Source organism: Sminthopsis crassicaudata, chromosome 4, assembly GCF_048593235.1.
Source record: "Sminthopsis crassicaudata isolate SCR6 chromosome 4, ASM4859323v1, whole genome shotgun sequence".
Lineage (NCBI taxonomy): Eukaryota > Metazoa > Chordata > Mammalia > Dasyuromorphia > Dasyuridae > Sminthopsis > Sminthopsis crassicaudata.
The window spans coordinates 450,570,480-450,586,956 of record NC_133620.1 but is presented as its reverse complement, the minus strand read 5'-3'; the positions used below and the strand labels follow the sequence as shown (position 1 = coordinate 450,586,956).

General features: G+C 43.6%; 1 protein-coding gene across 2 annotated transcripts in view; it reads right to left on the bottom strand.

Annotated features, from left to right (window-relative positions):
- Window positions 1-16,477, bottom strand: part of KSR1 (kinase suppressor of ras 1) — a 213,717-nt gene that overhangs the window by 32,494 nt on the left and 164,746 nt on the right. For both annotated transcript variants that reach the window (XM_074263662.1, XM_074263663.1), the window contains exons 5-10: window positions 13,846-13,850; window positions 6,952-7,012; window positions 5,756-5,839; window positions 3,681-3,742; window positions 3,458-3,564; window positions 2,100-2,268 (exon numbers count right to left, since the gene is read on the bottom strand). In XM_074263662.1, the coding sequence (XP_074119763.1) occupies window positions 2,100-2,268; window positions 3,458-3,564; window positions 3,681-3,742; window positions 5,756-5,839; window positions 6,952-7,012; window positions 13,846-13,850 (488 nt within the window). The remainder of the gene's footprint in view (window positions 1-2,099; window positions 2,269-3,457; window positions 3,565-3,680; window positions 3,743-5,755; window positions 5,840-6,951; window positions 7,013-13,845; window positions 13,851-16,477) is intronic.

Below are 16,477 nucleotides of genomic sequence, written 5' to 3'. Positions count from 1 at the left end.
CAGAAGAGAAAGGCAGACATGCATCCATGCTGAGATCATTCGATCTGACACGAGCTTGCGGTGATTTACGTTTGCTCCCAATTTAAGGCACCCAGATTTCATGCAGCAAATGCACAGCACTGAGACACGAACTCGGAGGAAAGCAGCTCTCAGCTATATCAGACTCTTGCCTGCTCTGCTCCTCCTCCTTCCCTCCCCACTCAACCCTCCGAAGATCCACCTTGCTCCCCAAAACCCAGCCCTGAGGCTAAGGTCATTTTTTTTGTGCCTAAAGAAGGCCAAAGGCTGACCATGCTTGAAGAGGAGCTGAGACGACTAGGGCAGGTTAGACAGGGACTGGGGTCGATTTTGTTTAGGGAAAAGCACAGGAGGCCTCCTCTATGGGTTAGATACTTATGGTATCTGCCCCACAATCCATTCTACTGTCCTTTACCCATCAAATAAATGTAAGAGAGGCTATGAATGAAGGCTGAGAATCTGGGACTCTCCCAGATGACTCTTTTCTTACTGGGCTACTCACTGAATCTCACGTCCTTCCCTACCCCTTTCTCAAAATGTGGCTCTAAGGTGAACGCCTGGTATTTATAAAAGTGCTTCATGTTTGACAAAGTACTCTGACCCCTTCCCCAGTATCACAACAGCCCTGTGGAATGGGTGGGATTATTCCCATTTTACAGATGGGAAAACTGAGGCTCAGAGAGGTTAAGGAACTTGTCCATTATCCAACAGCTAGTAAGTGCCAGAATCAGGTCTCTCCTGTCAAGTTTAGTGTGCTTCCTATGATACCACACTGTTTTCTACTTATAAAAGTTGTTTTTCAGTCACGTCTGATTCTTTGTAGCCCCTTTTTGGGGTTCTCTCAGCAGAGATACTGGGCAAGTTTGTCATTTTCCTCTCCAAATGAGGAAACACGTGAGGAAACTGAGTGGCTTAGCCCTGAAGTTATACAACTAATGAGTGCCTAAAGCTGGCTTTAAACTCGGGTCTTCTTGACCCCGTGCTCAGCACATTATTTTACCATAAAAGTATGATCTTAAAGTTAAAATGAATCACAATAAGTTATATGTTAAGGATTTTTTAGGGTCTTTGCGAGACCCCTCATGGTATACGGAGGATTCCCAGGGCTGGGAATACCTCTTCCAGCATGTACATTTATCGGCCTGGATTTAATGTGTACGGTGGGGAACCGATGCTGATTGGCAACCACTCTGCCATGCCTAGTCCTGTGTAAAAAGGGGTCACAGCTCCCCTGAGTGGGAGGTGAGACCTGCACCTGGGTCTGCCTGACTGAAAATTGCTCTCATTACCCCTGATCACACTATTCTCCCAAAACATAAATGGAGCTGGGGTCAGGTGTGTTTCAGTCACTCTTCAAGCTTCCTTCAGCCCCATTCCTAAGCCCAGCTGGCCAATGCAGGCCAGTCCTCAAGGGGGAAGAGCTGGGTGATAATTTGGAGAGTTCAGAGAAACTTCATTCTCAGTACTTTTGCAGACACAATTAAATGCTAATAGGTCAGTCACCCTCCTAGCCTTAACCCAATGACTTCCCAGGAGGAAATACCCATCCTACCCTGCATTCCTGTGACCTGTGCTGCCCCTGACTACTTCTGCAAGTCCAGGAGAGAGGTCAATGACCATCCTTCAGCAGAATGTACCTCCCATGCATGGAGAGGGAGTTCTGTCCAGTTAAAGAAATATGAGGGACAGTAGAGAGAGCATCAGTTGTGGATACAGGAGGACCTGGATTCAAATCTGGCCTCAGACACTTAACACTTCCTTGTTGTGTGACCCTGGGCAGGTCACTTAACCCAACTGCCTCTCAAAAATAAAACAAAAGAAAAACTCAAGAAATATGGACAGAATTAGTGTGAGCTCCTAGGAATAGACCTGAAATCCAATACCATAAAACCCACTCATTAAAGAATGAAATCTGAAGTACAAGGTTAGACAGGGGCAGATCTTGACCAGCAGCAGTTACCCTGGAGACCCAAGGAGGAGTGAACAGAGAAAGCTCACTGAAGACACAAAGAACCCCCCAACCAGACAGAACCTGCCATGGACCCTCGGAGCTCCCTGAGCGTCACATCCCGAGTGGTCACCTGGAAAATTAAACCTGCTGTCCCGCTGAGCCATTGGCGAGGGGTTTGGGGGCGTCGTCGCACTGGGAGGATTGGAAGACTGAAAGGGCGCGGGGGAGGATGGCGTGGAGGAGGTGGTGGAGGACGGATTACTGCTGGAGTCCAGGTGGTTCACGGCTGGAGGGTGTTCCTGCAAAATATGAAGGTTAGATACGGAGGTAGCGTACTGCCGTGGGAGAACCCCAACTGTAGCTGACCCAGCAGATCCTCCCACCGGGAAGAGAAAGATCCACTGATCCACGACTCCACAAAGCTGCTGAGAGCTGTAAATCCTCTTCTACCTCTAGAACCTACAAGTGACTTAGGACGCCCAAATGGATTGTAGGGACTACATTTTCTGGGCATCCAGATTAACAGGTGGGGATTTGGCTAGGTCTTGGAAAGCAAATGGGATTTGCGTAAGCAAGGAAAAAATGTCAGGGGGTGTGTGTGCCCATATATGCTCAAAAGCAAAGGAGACAAGTCTGAATTAAGAAAAAATGAGCAGAACTATAAACTCATAATGTATACTAAGGGAGTTGAAAATCATGGCTCAGGGCCAAATCCGGACCCCCAATCTGTTTATGTACGGCTCCTGAGCTAAGAGGATTTTTACATTTTACGTAACACTTTTCACCTGAACATTTGCAAAGCGTTTCCCTGATACTTCAGAGAAGCTGGCTGATGCCATAGATGGAACACCAGCTCCAGAGTTGATGCTATAATCAGTCTCATTTTACAGGTGAGGAAACTGAGGGGTTAAATGACTTTCCACATAGCTAGTGGGTATCTGAATTCAGAGTATGAGTCTTCCTGCCTCCCTACCCAGCCCCTGCTGCTGCTTAGCTGCCTTTTAGGAGTCTCTAAATGGCCAGCATTTCCATCATCTGCTGAGTGTCCTCATTAGATTTGAAGATGTTCATCCCTCCACAGGCCATCCACTTGTAATGGATTTTGGGGGTCGCCAAGGCATGAGAGGCTTGATCTATGTTGGTGGAAAGCACCTCCAAGCCTACAAAATTACAAATCCTTGGTACAGTTAAGCATAAGTGTACACAGCAGGGGTGAATAAGGCTTTGTTCACTGAAGGTTTTATCAGACCTGCTTTAATGCCCAAGTAAGAATCATTTGTAATTTGGACATTTTATGCAAATGTATTTTCACAAAGTCATTTTAAAATGCCCTAAGTATTAATACAAAGCTGCTCTGAATCTTGCCCACTGGGCCCCAGAAATAGAGTTTGAAGGGGGATGAGGGCTAGGATATATATCTAGGCTATAAGATAGAGCTACCTGGGCCCTTTTCATCCTCTATCCAATCAGGGCCAGTCTCTAACTTACCTTCTTTGTCAGTGCCTTCGGGAGGGTTCCAAAATGGGGCTCTGTTGATCTATCCACAGGGTTGTTGATATCTGAAGGCACAGATTCTGTCCTCCGTAGTTTAGACACTGGGGAGAAAAAAATCGGGGTAGGAATAGAAACCCAATAAAGCTTCAAAAAAGACTTAACCTAGTTTGGAAAAGCAGATGAGATTAAAAAAAAAAAAAAAATCCAAGAGACTCACATGGTAGGAATGATATTCTACAAACAGGGACTTCTTTTGTGCATTTGTTATGGCACTTTAACCTGCGGAGGAAAGAGAACCAAGAGTGCGTCAAGAAGCTCATCTAATTTTTTTTTTTTTCCATTTTGAACTTAAACAGCAAATAACACAAGCATTTCCATAGGCATAGGACAAGAAGGGAAAAAAGATTGCACATGGAACTGCAAGTCTACATTATGTGCAACTTGCTTTTCTATTTGAATATATGTTCATTAGAACATTCAACTTTCAAAGCTGTTGAAAATCAGTTATTCGTGATTCTTTCTGGCCTTTCTTCTGTTTTGCTTGTGTACACTTGAAAAAATGCTTCCTTTCTCTTTCCTTCGGACCTCCCTCCCTTTCTCCCTTTTTCTCCTTTCCTTCCTTTCTTCCTGCCTCCCATCCTTCCTTCCTTATTCTCTTCCTCCCTTTTCTCTCCTTTTTCTCTTTCCCTCCCTTCCTCTTCTTCTCTTTCTTTCTCTCTTCTCCCTTCTTTTTCTCTTTCATTCTCCCCCTTCTTCTTTTCCAAATTTAAAATATAAAGAAGAGAAAAAATTCTAAAGGCTCTTTCAAAGTAACAGTCTTCATGAGACTCTCCTGAGGATCACATGGGGATATCTGAAATACTTTGAAAGACCCTAGGCAGTCTTGCCATTGATTCAGGAAGAAGTAAAGACTGAGAGCAGTTTCTTGAGTTTTTCTTTCCTGTGCATGGGCCCCAAATTTCAGTGTTCCCAAATGCTGAGCTTCTTGTTTTTCCTTTCCCTTATTCCTGTGCTTTCCTTGGAGGCCAATCATCCCTTTCCTTCCTCTCCAGTCCCACTCTCTGAGCAGATAGACTCCACTTTTAGAACTAAATTAAAATGAACAAAACAGACAAATTAGAAGATGAGTGTATTGCTAAGGGACCTGAGAGTTCCTTTAAGCCAGGCCAGAAGGGGGAATTAACGAGATACATTAGAGACTGGCTGTATTGCAACAGGACCCAGGAGGTAAATGGGCCTCGGGGGGACCCGAGGACTTGTTAAATATTAGAAAGACAGTCCAGGAGTGGTGAAGAAGAAAAGCTGGTGGAAAAACCTAAAGAGGAAATAATTAGGAGCTACCAATAATGAAGGATAAATTGGGGAGCGCAAGGAATCTCTAAAAGAATAATGGAATTTATAGAGAAAAAAAGGAGGGAAAGATCATAAACAGACAGAATTAAAGGGGACCCAATGATTTGCCCAGTCACACAGGGAGTAAGTAGCAGAGTCAGGATTCTAAACCAGGCTTTCTTCTTTCAATTCTATTAATAAATAATTTTTCAGCAACACATCTTGTTCTTAATAATAATCTTTGTTAATTATTGGCTACTAATAATAGTAGTTCTTAATAATAGTAAGACCGAATTTTTCTGCAACACTTATTAATGTTATTATGGATATTGTGATTTCACCAGTTTAGGGAATACTTGAGTAAGAAAATCCTTTCTACCAAAACAGGCCAACATCTTCTCTGCAAATGATAAGTCTTATAGAAGCCTAGAAATATAAGCAGATAAGTAAGTGGCTTGCTGAGGGTCATAGAGTCAAATAACTTCCTGGCTTTTAGGCCAACTTTGGCTGCTGTGCAAGGCAAGTAGAAGTGCCACAATGCACAAAGGTCTAAAGTTAGAAGATTTATCTTCCTGAGTTCAAATATGGCCTAAGACACTTATTATCTTGATGACCCTCAGCAAGTCATGTAATCCTCCTTGCCTCAGTTTCCTCATCTGTAAAATCAGCTGGTGAAGAAAATGGCAAACCACTCCAGCATCTCTGCCAAGAAAACTCCAAATATGGCTGAAATAAATAATAAGAACAAATCTGCTTGGCCATACTGCTTCTTCTTATTATTTACAACATTGATTATAGGTTTTCTTATTAAGAGAGGGAGAAGAGGAAGGGGGGAAGGAAGCCAGGAAGGAGGAGAGGGTGATATGGATAACTTGAGTCTTTCCCCCTAAGCCTACCTGGCAGAGGCTCACTACCCATCTTAGGGGCCACTTCTGGTCCCAGCCCGGGTCCCGTCCTCACCTGCAATGCTTACACTTCACTCCAAACATCATGCTCTTCTGGCACACGTGACAAATTTGGGACAGCCAAGACTTTGTTGAGAACCTGAACAAAATGAAATAACACATAACCCCTGCCCCAAGTGATGAGGGCCGAGCTTTGGAGCCCCTTCCTACCCAGTTCTAATGAGCCAAGTCAAATCCCAGGAAGGTAAGTGAAGAGAAGTCTAAGAAGTAGAAAAACCGTGGAGAAAAATAATATTATTATTATTAGCTATATTAACTATAAAAGGTTTTGTTCTTCTCAATGGTTTCGTGATCCAAAGCAATCCCAATAGACTTTGGACAGAAAATGCCATCGCCATGCAGAAAAAGAACTAAGGAGACTAAATGTAAATCAACACATCCTATGTTTGCTTCCTTTTTCTAGTTTTTTTCTCTCTCCTGTGGTTTTTCCCTTTTGCTCTACTTTTTTCTCCCAGTATAATTCATAAAGCATTGTGTATTAAAAATAAATTTACTGCAATAAAAAGAAAAGAATATAGAAGAACAAAAAAAGATTCATTAGGAATGAGGAAATTCCCTCACTGTTTCCTCAGAGGAGAGCTAGAGGAAATCTAGGCAAGCTAGATTGGAACCCTATTTCTTTTTTTTTTCTGAGACAATTGGGGGTAAGTAACTTGCCCAGAGTCACACAACTAGGAGGTATTAAGTGTTTGAGGCTGGATTTGAACTCAGATCCTCCTGACTTCAGGATCAGTGCTCTATTCACTGTGCCATCTAGCTGCCCCCTAGGTGGAACCCTGATTCTTAGAAAATTATTTGTTCCCCAGGACAAAGTTTAGGAAGGTTTGGGGACCAAAGAATCCAATTCTTTTCTTCAGCTAACTGAGGGTCAGGAGAAGTCATAGTTTGCTCAATAGACAAGAGCTTTCCTAACTTCCAGTGTAGTGTGTCCTCTGTTGTTCTTGTCTGGGACCCAGGCTAGTAAACAAAACAAAACAAAATAATACTAGGCATCTTTTATGGTCTAACCTAAATAAAGACTTAGAATTCTGGAAGCAGGACAGCACAGAGGTAACAGGACTTTCCTGAGGGGAGAGTCACTAAGCACTTTGAAATCCCTCATGGAACTATCCCCCCACTCCCCCCAGACCCCACGGGAAGGAGGAAGCTTGAGCAGTCACAGCCAGCTTTTTCAGGACATTCTGAGCTTACCTGTGGGTCACTGAGAGGCCAATGTCTCTTCTTTCCGTCTGTGGGGATCCGTGGTGGAGATCTGATGGCAAAAAATGGGGTTTGGGCAAGGTGAGGAATGCCTTCCCCTCTTGGGGTGCATGTCAGAAACCAAGCTAAGACCACAAAGGGGAAGGGGAGGAAGAAGAAAGCCAAGTGGTCCCTCTCCCTTCTTGGACATTTCTCTTGGTGAAATCATTTCTAAGCTGCCTCCACCCTCCCCTCCCCTGCCTTCTTCTCTTGTACAGGCCATGTCATAGATCCTGTGACTCCCCATCATTGAGCTTCCTCACATCCTAACATAGAAAATCTCAAGGAATAACAGGTTAGGGTTATATGTATGACACATCCACATACTTAAGAACGTAGACTTAGACCTTGAAGAGATTTCAGAAGCCAACTCCCCCAGTTTACAGATGGGGAAAATGAGGCTCAGCAAAGCAAAACTCACACAGGTAATCAATGGAAGACCTGACTCCCATATTAAAGCTCCAAAGAAAGAGAAATTCAGAGGTAGGAAGGGCCATCTAGACCAGGCCCCTCATTTAACAAATAAGGAAACAGAGGCCCAATGACTTGCCAAGGTCAGACGAGTAACAGGTGACAAAAGTATGATGCAAACCCGAGTGTTCTGAGTTCAAATCCAAAAGTTTTTCCACCTGAGGTAGGCAGAGCACGTCCCTCTAGCTAGCTGCCCCAGATCACATTTCCAGCCATCTACCCTGGTGTCTTCTTGCCATCTGCACATATACTCTGTCATCCCCTTTCTTGGTTTGAAAATTATCATCAAATCAATCTCGTCATCTTCAAAGAGCAAGCTGATTCCTTGTGAGATGCACTCCTGAGTCCCAGGGCTTTCCAAAACAAGACACACTTTCCTGGCTAGTGCTTCCCTCTAGGTATCGTCTCCTACTAGAATGTAAACTCCTTAAGGTCAGGGAATGTCCTGCTTTTGTATATTTATCTTCCGTGTTTATCAGAGCCCCTGGCAGACAGAGTGAGCCTTTCATGATTTTCATTCACAGTGAGGATATCCCAACATCACAGATTTAGAGCAGCCCAACCTCCTCCCTTTACAGACTTTACTGAGATTCACAGGTGAAGTGACTCACTTCAGAAAGTATCTAAGGCAAGATTCAAACTCAATTTTTTCTCATTCCAAGGGCTACCTAGCCAGTCCTTCCTCCATACTAAGCTGCCCCCTCATATGGCTCCTTCCTAAGAAGGCTTCCTGGGCCATGAGCCCTGGAGGGAAATGCCCACATGTTCTTAAGTCAGTTTAGAAGAGAACTGGAGTTGATGCTCAGAGAAGGAGAGCTCTCTCACCAAGCCCCTCAGCCCAGCAAAAACCACTCCTTGCTGTGTATCAGCTCTGCAGGATGAGAGTTGCAAAGCTCCAGCTGATCCAGGCACTAAGCCCCAAAGGCCAGAGGGGAAAAAGAGACATCTACAAAGGGATGGTTCATCAGGGCTCAGAGATGCCATACAGGGCGGGCTGGATGGCAAGAGTCAGCTAGGGCTTGTTCATCCCATCCAGGACTTAGCACAGTGGTTAGTATACAGTAGGGGCTTAATAAATGTTCATTGTCTATCAGGGCTCAGAGATGCCATACAAGGTCAGATGCAAAAGAGTTTAGCTACCTAGGAGCTGTTCATCCCAAACAGACTTAGCACAGAACTTGGTACATAATAGGGGCTTAATAAACGTTTACTGTCTATGCCATAAAGATTGGCTCAAAATTCCCTGACTCCCTCTTATGTCCTTTACTGAAGGGACAGAAATGCACAGCAGAAGCTATATCAATGGCCTTTTTTTGAGGGGAGGATGAGACTGAGGAGGGACAGGACAGATCTGTGATTGTGCGGGAATGAAGAATAACAAATCAGGGAATCAGGCCAGAACAGCACCAGTTTAGGATGTGTTTTAGCCGTAGGGCTCGAACTTGGGTCTTCCTGACTTTAGACTTGGCCATAATGCTGCCCCTCCCAAGCTGCTTAAATTCCTGACAATCCCCCAAAGCGAGCCGCTCCCTGGAGTCCTGTCTAGCAGGCAGAAGAACTCTGATCTGTGCTCCTCCTTTCCTACCCCATCGCTCATCACCCAGACTTTAAAACTCCAGCATTCTGGAAGTGGAAAAGAAAGGATCCACAATACAGCGCAGCAGGCAGGGGCTAGATTTGTAGTCAGGAGGCTCTGCCCCCTTCCTATCTGGGTAAATCTTGGGGAATCCTTCCTTCCCTCCCTTCCCTGTTTGCTTCATCAGTAAAATGGAGGGTTTGGACCAGACAGTCTTGGTCCTTTCTGTGGGAACCGGGGAGAAGTAACCACAAAAGGCAGTGTGGTTCAATGTGTGTTCGGCCTCTAGAGTCCCATCCAGGTCTAAATGGAGGTTCTTAGGATTTTTAGGAGGGGGTTAGAATAGGCAAAAGCTAAGTCCTCTACATTTGTCAATGCTTTGTCCAAGGGTCTGTAGGCCCTTGAAACAGAGCCAGACTAGAAGGGAAGTCTTCTCAGTTTCAGCCCTAAACCCTCTCAGGGTTCACAGTCTTCCCAGAGGTACTGATTGATGGTCTCCTCCCTACTGGGATGGGAAACGTGCAGGAGGAGACAGGGAACTCACACACCTGGTGGTCTGAAGCAAGGACCAACATGCCAAACATAAAGTGCAAATTAACACCTCGCTGCCTATTCCTACTGCACGGGCCTCAGTTAGTATGTAAGCTCCTCAGGCCCGAGACTGGAATGCCCAGCCAGTCTTAGCATTGTATTTGGTACACAGTAAGCACTTAATAAATACTTTTCATTCATTTCTTTCTCTTTTCTCCTACTCTAATTCAGCACAATTAAGAGTCTAATCTTTTTGAAAGCAGGGATTATTTAACCTTTTGCATCTAGATTCCCTAGCTAGACTCTGGACTAGCCTGGAACACAGTAAATACTTAATACGTGCTTTTTCATTCATTCTCTTTCTCCCCCCTTCCTCATTAAAATGTAAGATTCTTGAAATAAGAGACCATTTTTGTATTTGTAATCCTAATAAGTCATAGTATTGTCCCCGGTATACAATAAGTATTTAATATATGGTTTTTTTTCATTCATTCAATGTATCCATTCTCTTCTTCCCCATCCCTCATTAGACTGTAAATTTCTCAAGAGCAGAGACTGTCTCATTTTGTATCTGAATCCCTAGTCAGCCTCGGTACTCTGTCTGGTACAGAGTAAGCACTTAATACATGCTTTTTCATTTCTTCATTCTCTTGCTTCTTGTATACACACACATACATACATGTATACAAATACACAAACAAAGTCAGATTTTCTACCAATCACATGGCTTATAACAGGCTAACTAGCTCTCCCAATGCAGAATTATAAATACAAAGATCTCTCTCTCTGACACACACACACACACACACACACACACACACACACACACACACACACACACAACTTCAGTTTTCTAAACAGTGAGAAGTCCACAAGTGAGACCACCTAAAACAAACAGACTCCTGGACCTAAAAGGAATTAAGCAGCTGTCTTAAGAAAAGGAAAACAGGCTTTGGACAAGCAAGGACTTAAGAAAATCTCACTGGACCACAAGCCTGAAGTCCTTCTCTAGGTTTCCTATGCCAGTACAGGGATGAAGCCTCCAGTCTCTATGGCAATGTTAAGAATAGGTTGGTCTGGGGGAGGGAGGTTTCTAGCCCCTATGGGAGGCTGTTTTAAAGTGCCCTGACATTGGTTAGGTTGATTGCTGTCCTTAGTTCTCAAAGTGTACCCAAATGGCATCGTTATGTTCAAGTTGAGTTAGTGTGCCCAACTGTGGCTGACCAGACCAATGGGAGCTTGGAGTGCTCTGCCACAGGTCGGGCACAAGCAGCTCTGACATTTAATTAAGGCAAATCATCAGACCTAAAGCTGGAACCAACCTCTTGAAGAGTTCTTTAAGAGATGATCTAGCCCAGCCCTCTCACTTCACAAAGGAGGATTTTCCCAAAAGTCACACAACTACTAAAAAGTAGGGCTAGGATTTCAACCTGAGTCATCATATTCCTAAATCAGTGCTCCTCCCCAATATCCCATGCTCCTTGCCCCATGTTAGCAAGGATTGTAAACAGAAGAAAAGGATGTAGCTTTTCTCTGTGCTCTATTTAAAGGACACTTGGAAAAGAGAGAGCTTGTAGACCATTTCACTAAGGTGTATGCATGCCCATGGGAGCAGGGATAAAACCAAGACTAGGCACTATCTCCCAATAGCCTCCTCCTCCTCCCGGGTTCATTCCCTGGAAGAAGGTTACATGGTCAAGAATGATAATGATAAAGACGAAAGTAATATCCCCGAGAGGGACAGGGAGCTGGTTTGGGAATCAGGAAGGCCTGGATCCTGCTTCTATCTCTAACAAATTTTGGCGCTGTGCCCCTGAACAAGATGCTTGACCGCTAAGTGGCCCCAGGAAACTCTGGAAAATAAGGACATTTAACCTGGAGTCTGTAAACTTGTTTTTAAAAACATTTTGATAACTACATGTCAATAACTGCTTTCCTTTGTTATCCTATGTATTTTAAAAACATAATATTTAACATTTGTATAATATTTCTTATTATATATAATTATGATAATGTTGACTTTACATAATATATAATTGATAATATATTATTAGGTAAAATTATAATATTGATTATAATTATATGAAACATACATTGTGTTATATGTTGCATACAATTATTTATCAATTATATAATATGTAATAATCAACACACATCCTATGTTTTAAAAACATTATTCTGAGGAGCCATAAGCTTCACTAGAAGGAGTATGTTACAGAAATCTAAGAACCCCTGTTTGGAGAGTCTACATTTCAAAGCAGATACAGAGCTGCACTGATAGAGGGAATTATAATATCATTGAATATTGAGGGAATTATATTACTGATTATATATAATTAATAATAGCATATTATTAATTATATAAAATATACATTGTTACATATTAGACATAATTATTTATTCATTATATAACATAATAATTAACACATATTCAATACATATTCTATGTATTAAAAACATTATTCTGAAGCTTATTATTCTATAGTCTATGGCTAGAGGCTTCATTGGAAGGGGTTGTGACAGAAATCTAAGAACCCTTGCTTGGAGACTCTAAATTTCAGAGCAGGGACAGAGCTGCCCTGGAAGGGAATTTCTTCGCTGGGAGCTCCTAGACCAGTGAAATCAGAGATCCCATCAGCATCACCACCAACATCACCATCATCATCGTCATCACAATCTATAATGAGGGATGGCGGGGAAATTTTCAGTGATCATCCCTAGGTGGCGCTCCTCCCTCTACAATTTCAAGCCACTCATATCTGTTTCCCCGGTATAGACTGCAAGGGCAGTTGAGATACATACATATTCCCAAGGCTTTCTGTCTCCCCACTCAACTAATAAAACCCATAGACTTAGGTTGGCCAGGAAGAGGCCATGCGAGGTGACTGCTTCTGCACAGACTTCTCCAGGGAAGTTGTTGATGGTGGAAGTTTCATTTTAAAACTTATTGATAACAGGTTATAATTAAATTATAAATTAGGGATGGCCAAACTGTAATAGCAATAACAACAATAATACTATTTCTATAGTTCCTTTTAACATTTGCAAAGAGAATTCAGAGGGCATGTTTCAGATCCCCCCCATGCTTATTTTCTGTGTGATCCAAGCAAGTCACTTCTCTTTGCCTCAGTTTCCTCATTTGCAAAATGAGGGGGTTGAAACAACTTCTGAGTTCCCTGTTAGCTCCAGATCCCATGATCTACATTTAGCTTTTTTTTAATCTTAAAACATATTGCTGGCCTCCCCAAAATCCTCGGAAGGAAGAGCCACTGGTATTTTTATCTCCATTCCACAGATGTGGAAATGGAGGCCATATGGACTTGCTCATAGTCACATGGCCAGGAAAAAGGTCAGGGCTAGTAGTATTTATATCAAAGTTGGGTCTGTCCTGATTCTGGGTCCAGAATTCTTTCCCTCACACCCTCCTTGGGGAAGCTGAACAACAACAGAGAGAGCTAGGCTAAGCACAGAGTGCACGCTTGCTCGGCCAATGCCTCTTGATGGAACGGACTCTTAGATGACTGAGTCAAGCATGGCTTTTGTGCCTCTAAGAGGCTTTCCTTTCAGGAACAGGAAGGAGGTCCAAGAAGCCAGTTCGGAGATAAAGGCAAAAGTAACCTGGCAAGGGTGGGGCGGGGCAGTTGTCACAGAGCATTGGAAGCCATAGTCTCCAGCCTCTTAAACTATGGGTCAAAACCCCATGCAACTGAATGTATCACGAAATTATGATTTATTATTAGTAAATGTTTGATTCATATTCCTATCTACCTGGGGTCATGTCAAAATTTCTCGGGCGGAAAAGGGTCATTGCTAGTGGAAAAAGTTTAAGAAGCCCTGCATTCTAGTCTATCTGAACATAATCAGCGGCAGCAGCCCAGATGTACTAAAAAAACCTCTGCAAGCTTCCAACCAGTCCCTCCCCTCCTCCATAACCCAGCTGCTTCACGGCAAATAAAGAAATAATCCAAATTTCAGAGAAGACATATGTGGGTACTCAAGGGACCCCAGCGAATGGGGCGCACGTCAAACTGGCTGTGGGGTCCCTGGGGCCCAAGGGCCCTCTCCGAGATGTTGCTGTAGTTGAATTCCACTCGTTTCAGAGCTCCCAGCTATTTCAAAACACATCTGGCCACATCATTGTTTTCAAGCTCCAAAGAAGGATGGAGGAAGGAGGGACCCAGGAAGGCAGCCCCAGTGTGGGAGAGCATGATGCTCTCCCGCCCCCGAGGAGGCACAGGCACGCATCAGGGGAAAGCAAACTCTCTTACCGAACCTATAGGAGAGAAGAGAAAGAACGCGTCAGTACTTTGGCTCAAGGTCACACAAGACAAGCTGCAGAGTGGACACAGCTGGTTTCTAGTTCCACCTCTGGACAGGAAGTTCTAGGCTAGAGCTGGAACCCAACCTGGCTGTGTCACTTAGGGCAAGATGTGCCAGTTCTTGGCTCAAAAGGAGATGTTTGAAGGGAAGGTCTTGGGAGGTAATCCATCATCACCTCTTATAATCCCTGTTCTTCTTTCAAGGTCTGGATTAATTAAATGTCACCTCCTGCAGGAAGTCTTCCCTGCCCCTAGCCCAAAGGGACCAATTCCTCTCGTAAGCTCTTAAATCACTATATCCCTTATACCACAACTTAATAAGCATTTGCAGATTGATTGATTGAGTTGTATCTCCAGCCCTAGCAAATAGCAGGCACTAAAAATAAATATTTGTTCCTTTCTTAGTTAATTTGTATTCTCAGCACCTCGGACAGGGCCTGGCACACAAGAGATGCTTAGTAGGACTTGATCGATTGATGGATTGATTGATGCACATGGATCTTGCCTCGGATCCCTATAGTTATGGATAACAGGGACCAAGACTGACTTCTTTGTACCCACCCACAGCAGCTTGTACTCAAAAGCAACTCAAAATAAATCTGTTGACTGATGAAAGAAAAAGTATTTTAAAGCCCCAAACCTCAAAGTGGCACTAAAGGCTGGTGGGATATCCTGTCAAGTTGGCTTTATACCGAGAATAATGGACATTTCTGAAGGTGTCAAAGTACATAGATTATGCTACAGCCATTGTCTGCCTCTTGGGATTGAGGATATGGGTACAAAAACATTATGTCTGTTACACAAGTGAGGAAACCAAGGGGTCCCAGTGATCCAAGGTCTTCCAGGTCAAGGGGTTACAGATCTCCAGCTGGAGGCCCTCCCTATAAGGTTTCATTTTACAGAAGGGGAATCTGGGTTCCAGGGAGGCGAAGGGCCTTGAACTTGCCGACAGCCACTGGGAAGTAGGCAGCAAAAAGGATTTGAACCCGGGTCCTCTGCCTCCAGAGCTGGAGCTTTTTCCAGAATCTGTGCCGTACTGGTCCCAGCCCCTATAATAATTCTCAAACTTCTGGTTCCCAGAACTCCTGTTGTTCAGTCATTGCGGTCCTGTTCAACTCTCTGTGACCCCATCTGGGGTTTTCTTGGCAAAAACACTGGAGCAGTTTGCCATTTCTTTCTCCGGCTCATTTTGACAGAGAAGGAAACTAGGGCAAACAAGTGCTTTTGTTTGTGTGTGTATAATGCACACGTGTCTATGTGTGTATTATAATATACGTGCACATACATGCGTATTGCATTATACACGTTTGTGTACTATATATGTATATGTACATGTTTTAAATGTGTATTAAACTGGTCCTGTAGTTTCATCAAGCTCCACATAGGAAACTTCCTCTATGGGTTCAGTGGAAATTAATGTTCGCGTCAGTCTTTAGGAGTTAACTCCAGGGTCTCGCAAGTTAAGGGACTTGCCCAAGATCACACAAGACAGCATAGGTCAGGTCTTCTGGACTTGGAAGCCAGCTCTCGATGCAGTCACCTCTCTCTACCTCCCGTCATATGCTAACCCAAGGCTTTAATTATTCTCTATGACTTTAAAAGAGGGAGAACCATCAGTGTTCCTTCCTGGGTCCCAGCAATAGCAGAATGATGGGTGAGAATTTTCTCTGACCGGAATCCTGCTTGAGCCTCCTGGGGCACACACAGTTCTGCCTTCACCCCTGATATAGCTTGCTCTCTGGGACAAAGGGCATGGCAAGATGCTGCCAATTGGGCCATCCCAGGTCCAGGAGACATCCATCCCTGCACCGTCAGAACCCCTGCTCTCAACTTAGCCACACCCTTGATCAAGGAGCACAGCTATTGATTCCCTTACTGTGTTTACTTAGCTGTCTGACCTATCAAGCAGCTGTCAGTCACAAGCTGGGTGGAAGCTGGGGTTCCCTCCCTAGCTTAGGTTGGCTCTCCCTCCTCCCAAATGCTAAGAAGGAAGCCCAGTACTCCAGGGGACAGACCCCCTGCTTGGGGTAAGGTGACCATCAGAGATACTTGGGCTAATGGAATCAGGGCCTGGAGACCTAGGGTAGGCCAGCCAGGCTCGACACCTAGAAGGTCCTCTCTCCTCACCTCTGGCTCCCTACAAGACCCAGCTCAGAACCCACCAGCTCCAGGAAACCTCTCCCAGATGACCAACTGCCAATAACTTTGTCCTCTCAGATATCACCTTCCACCTTTTTTTTTTTTTGGTATGTATCTCTTTCTAGCTCTTTTATCTTTCATTCTATTTTCTATTTCTTTTTATCTATCTTTCCATCTCTTTTTATCTATTTTTTCCTTTTATTTTTCTATCTACCATCTTTCTTTTTCTTTCCTTCTACCATTCATTTTACTTTCTATCTACCTATCTTTCTTTTAACCTATTTTCCATCTTTCATTCTATTTTTCTCTTTCTTTTTACCTATTTTTCTGTCTTTCATTCTATTTTTCTAATTACCTTTCTTTTTAACTATTTTCCATTTCTCTTTTATCTGCCAAACTTTCTTTCTATCAATCTAGCTTTCATTCTATTGATTTTTCTTTC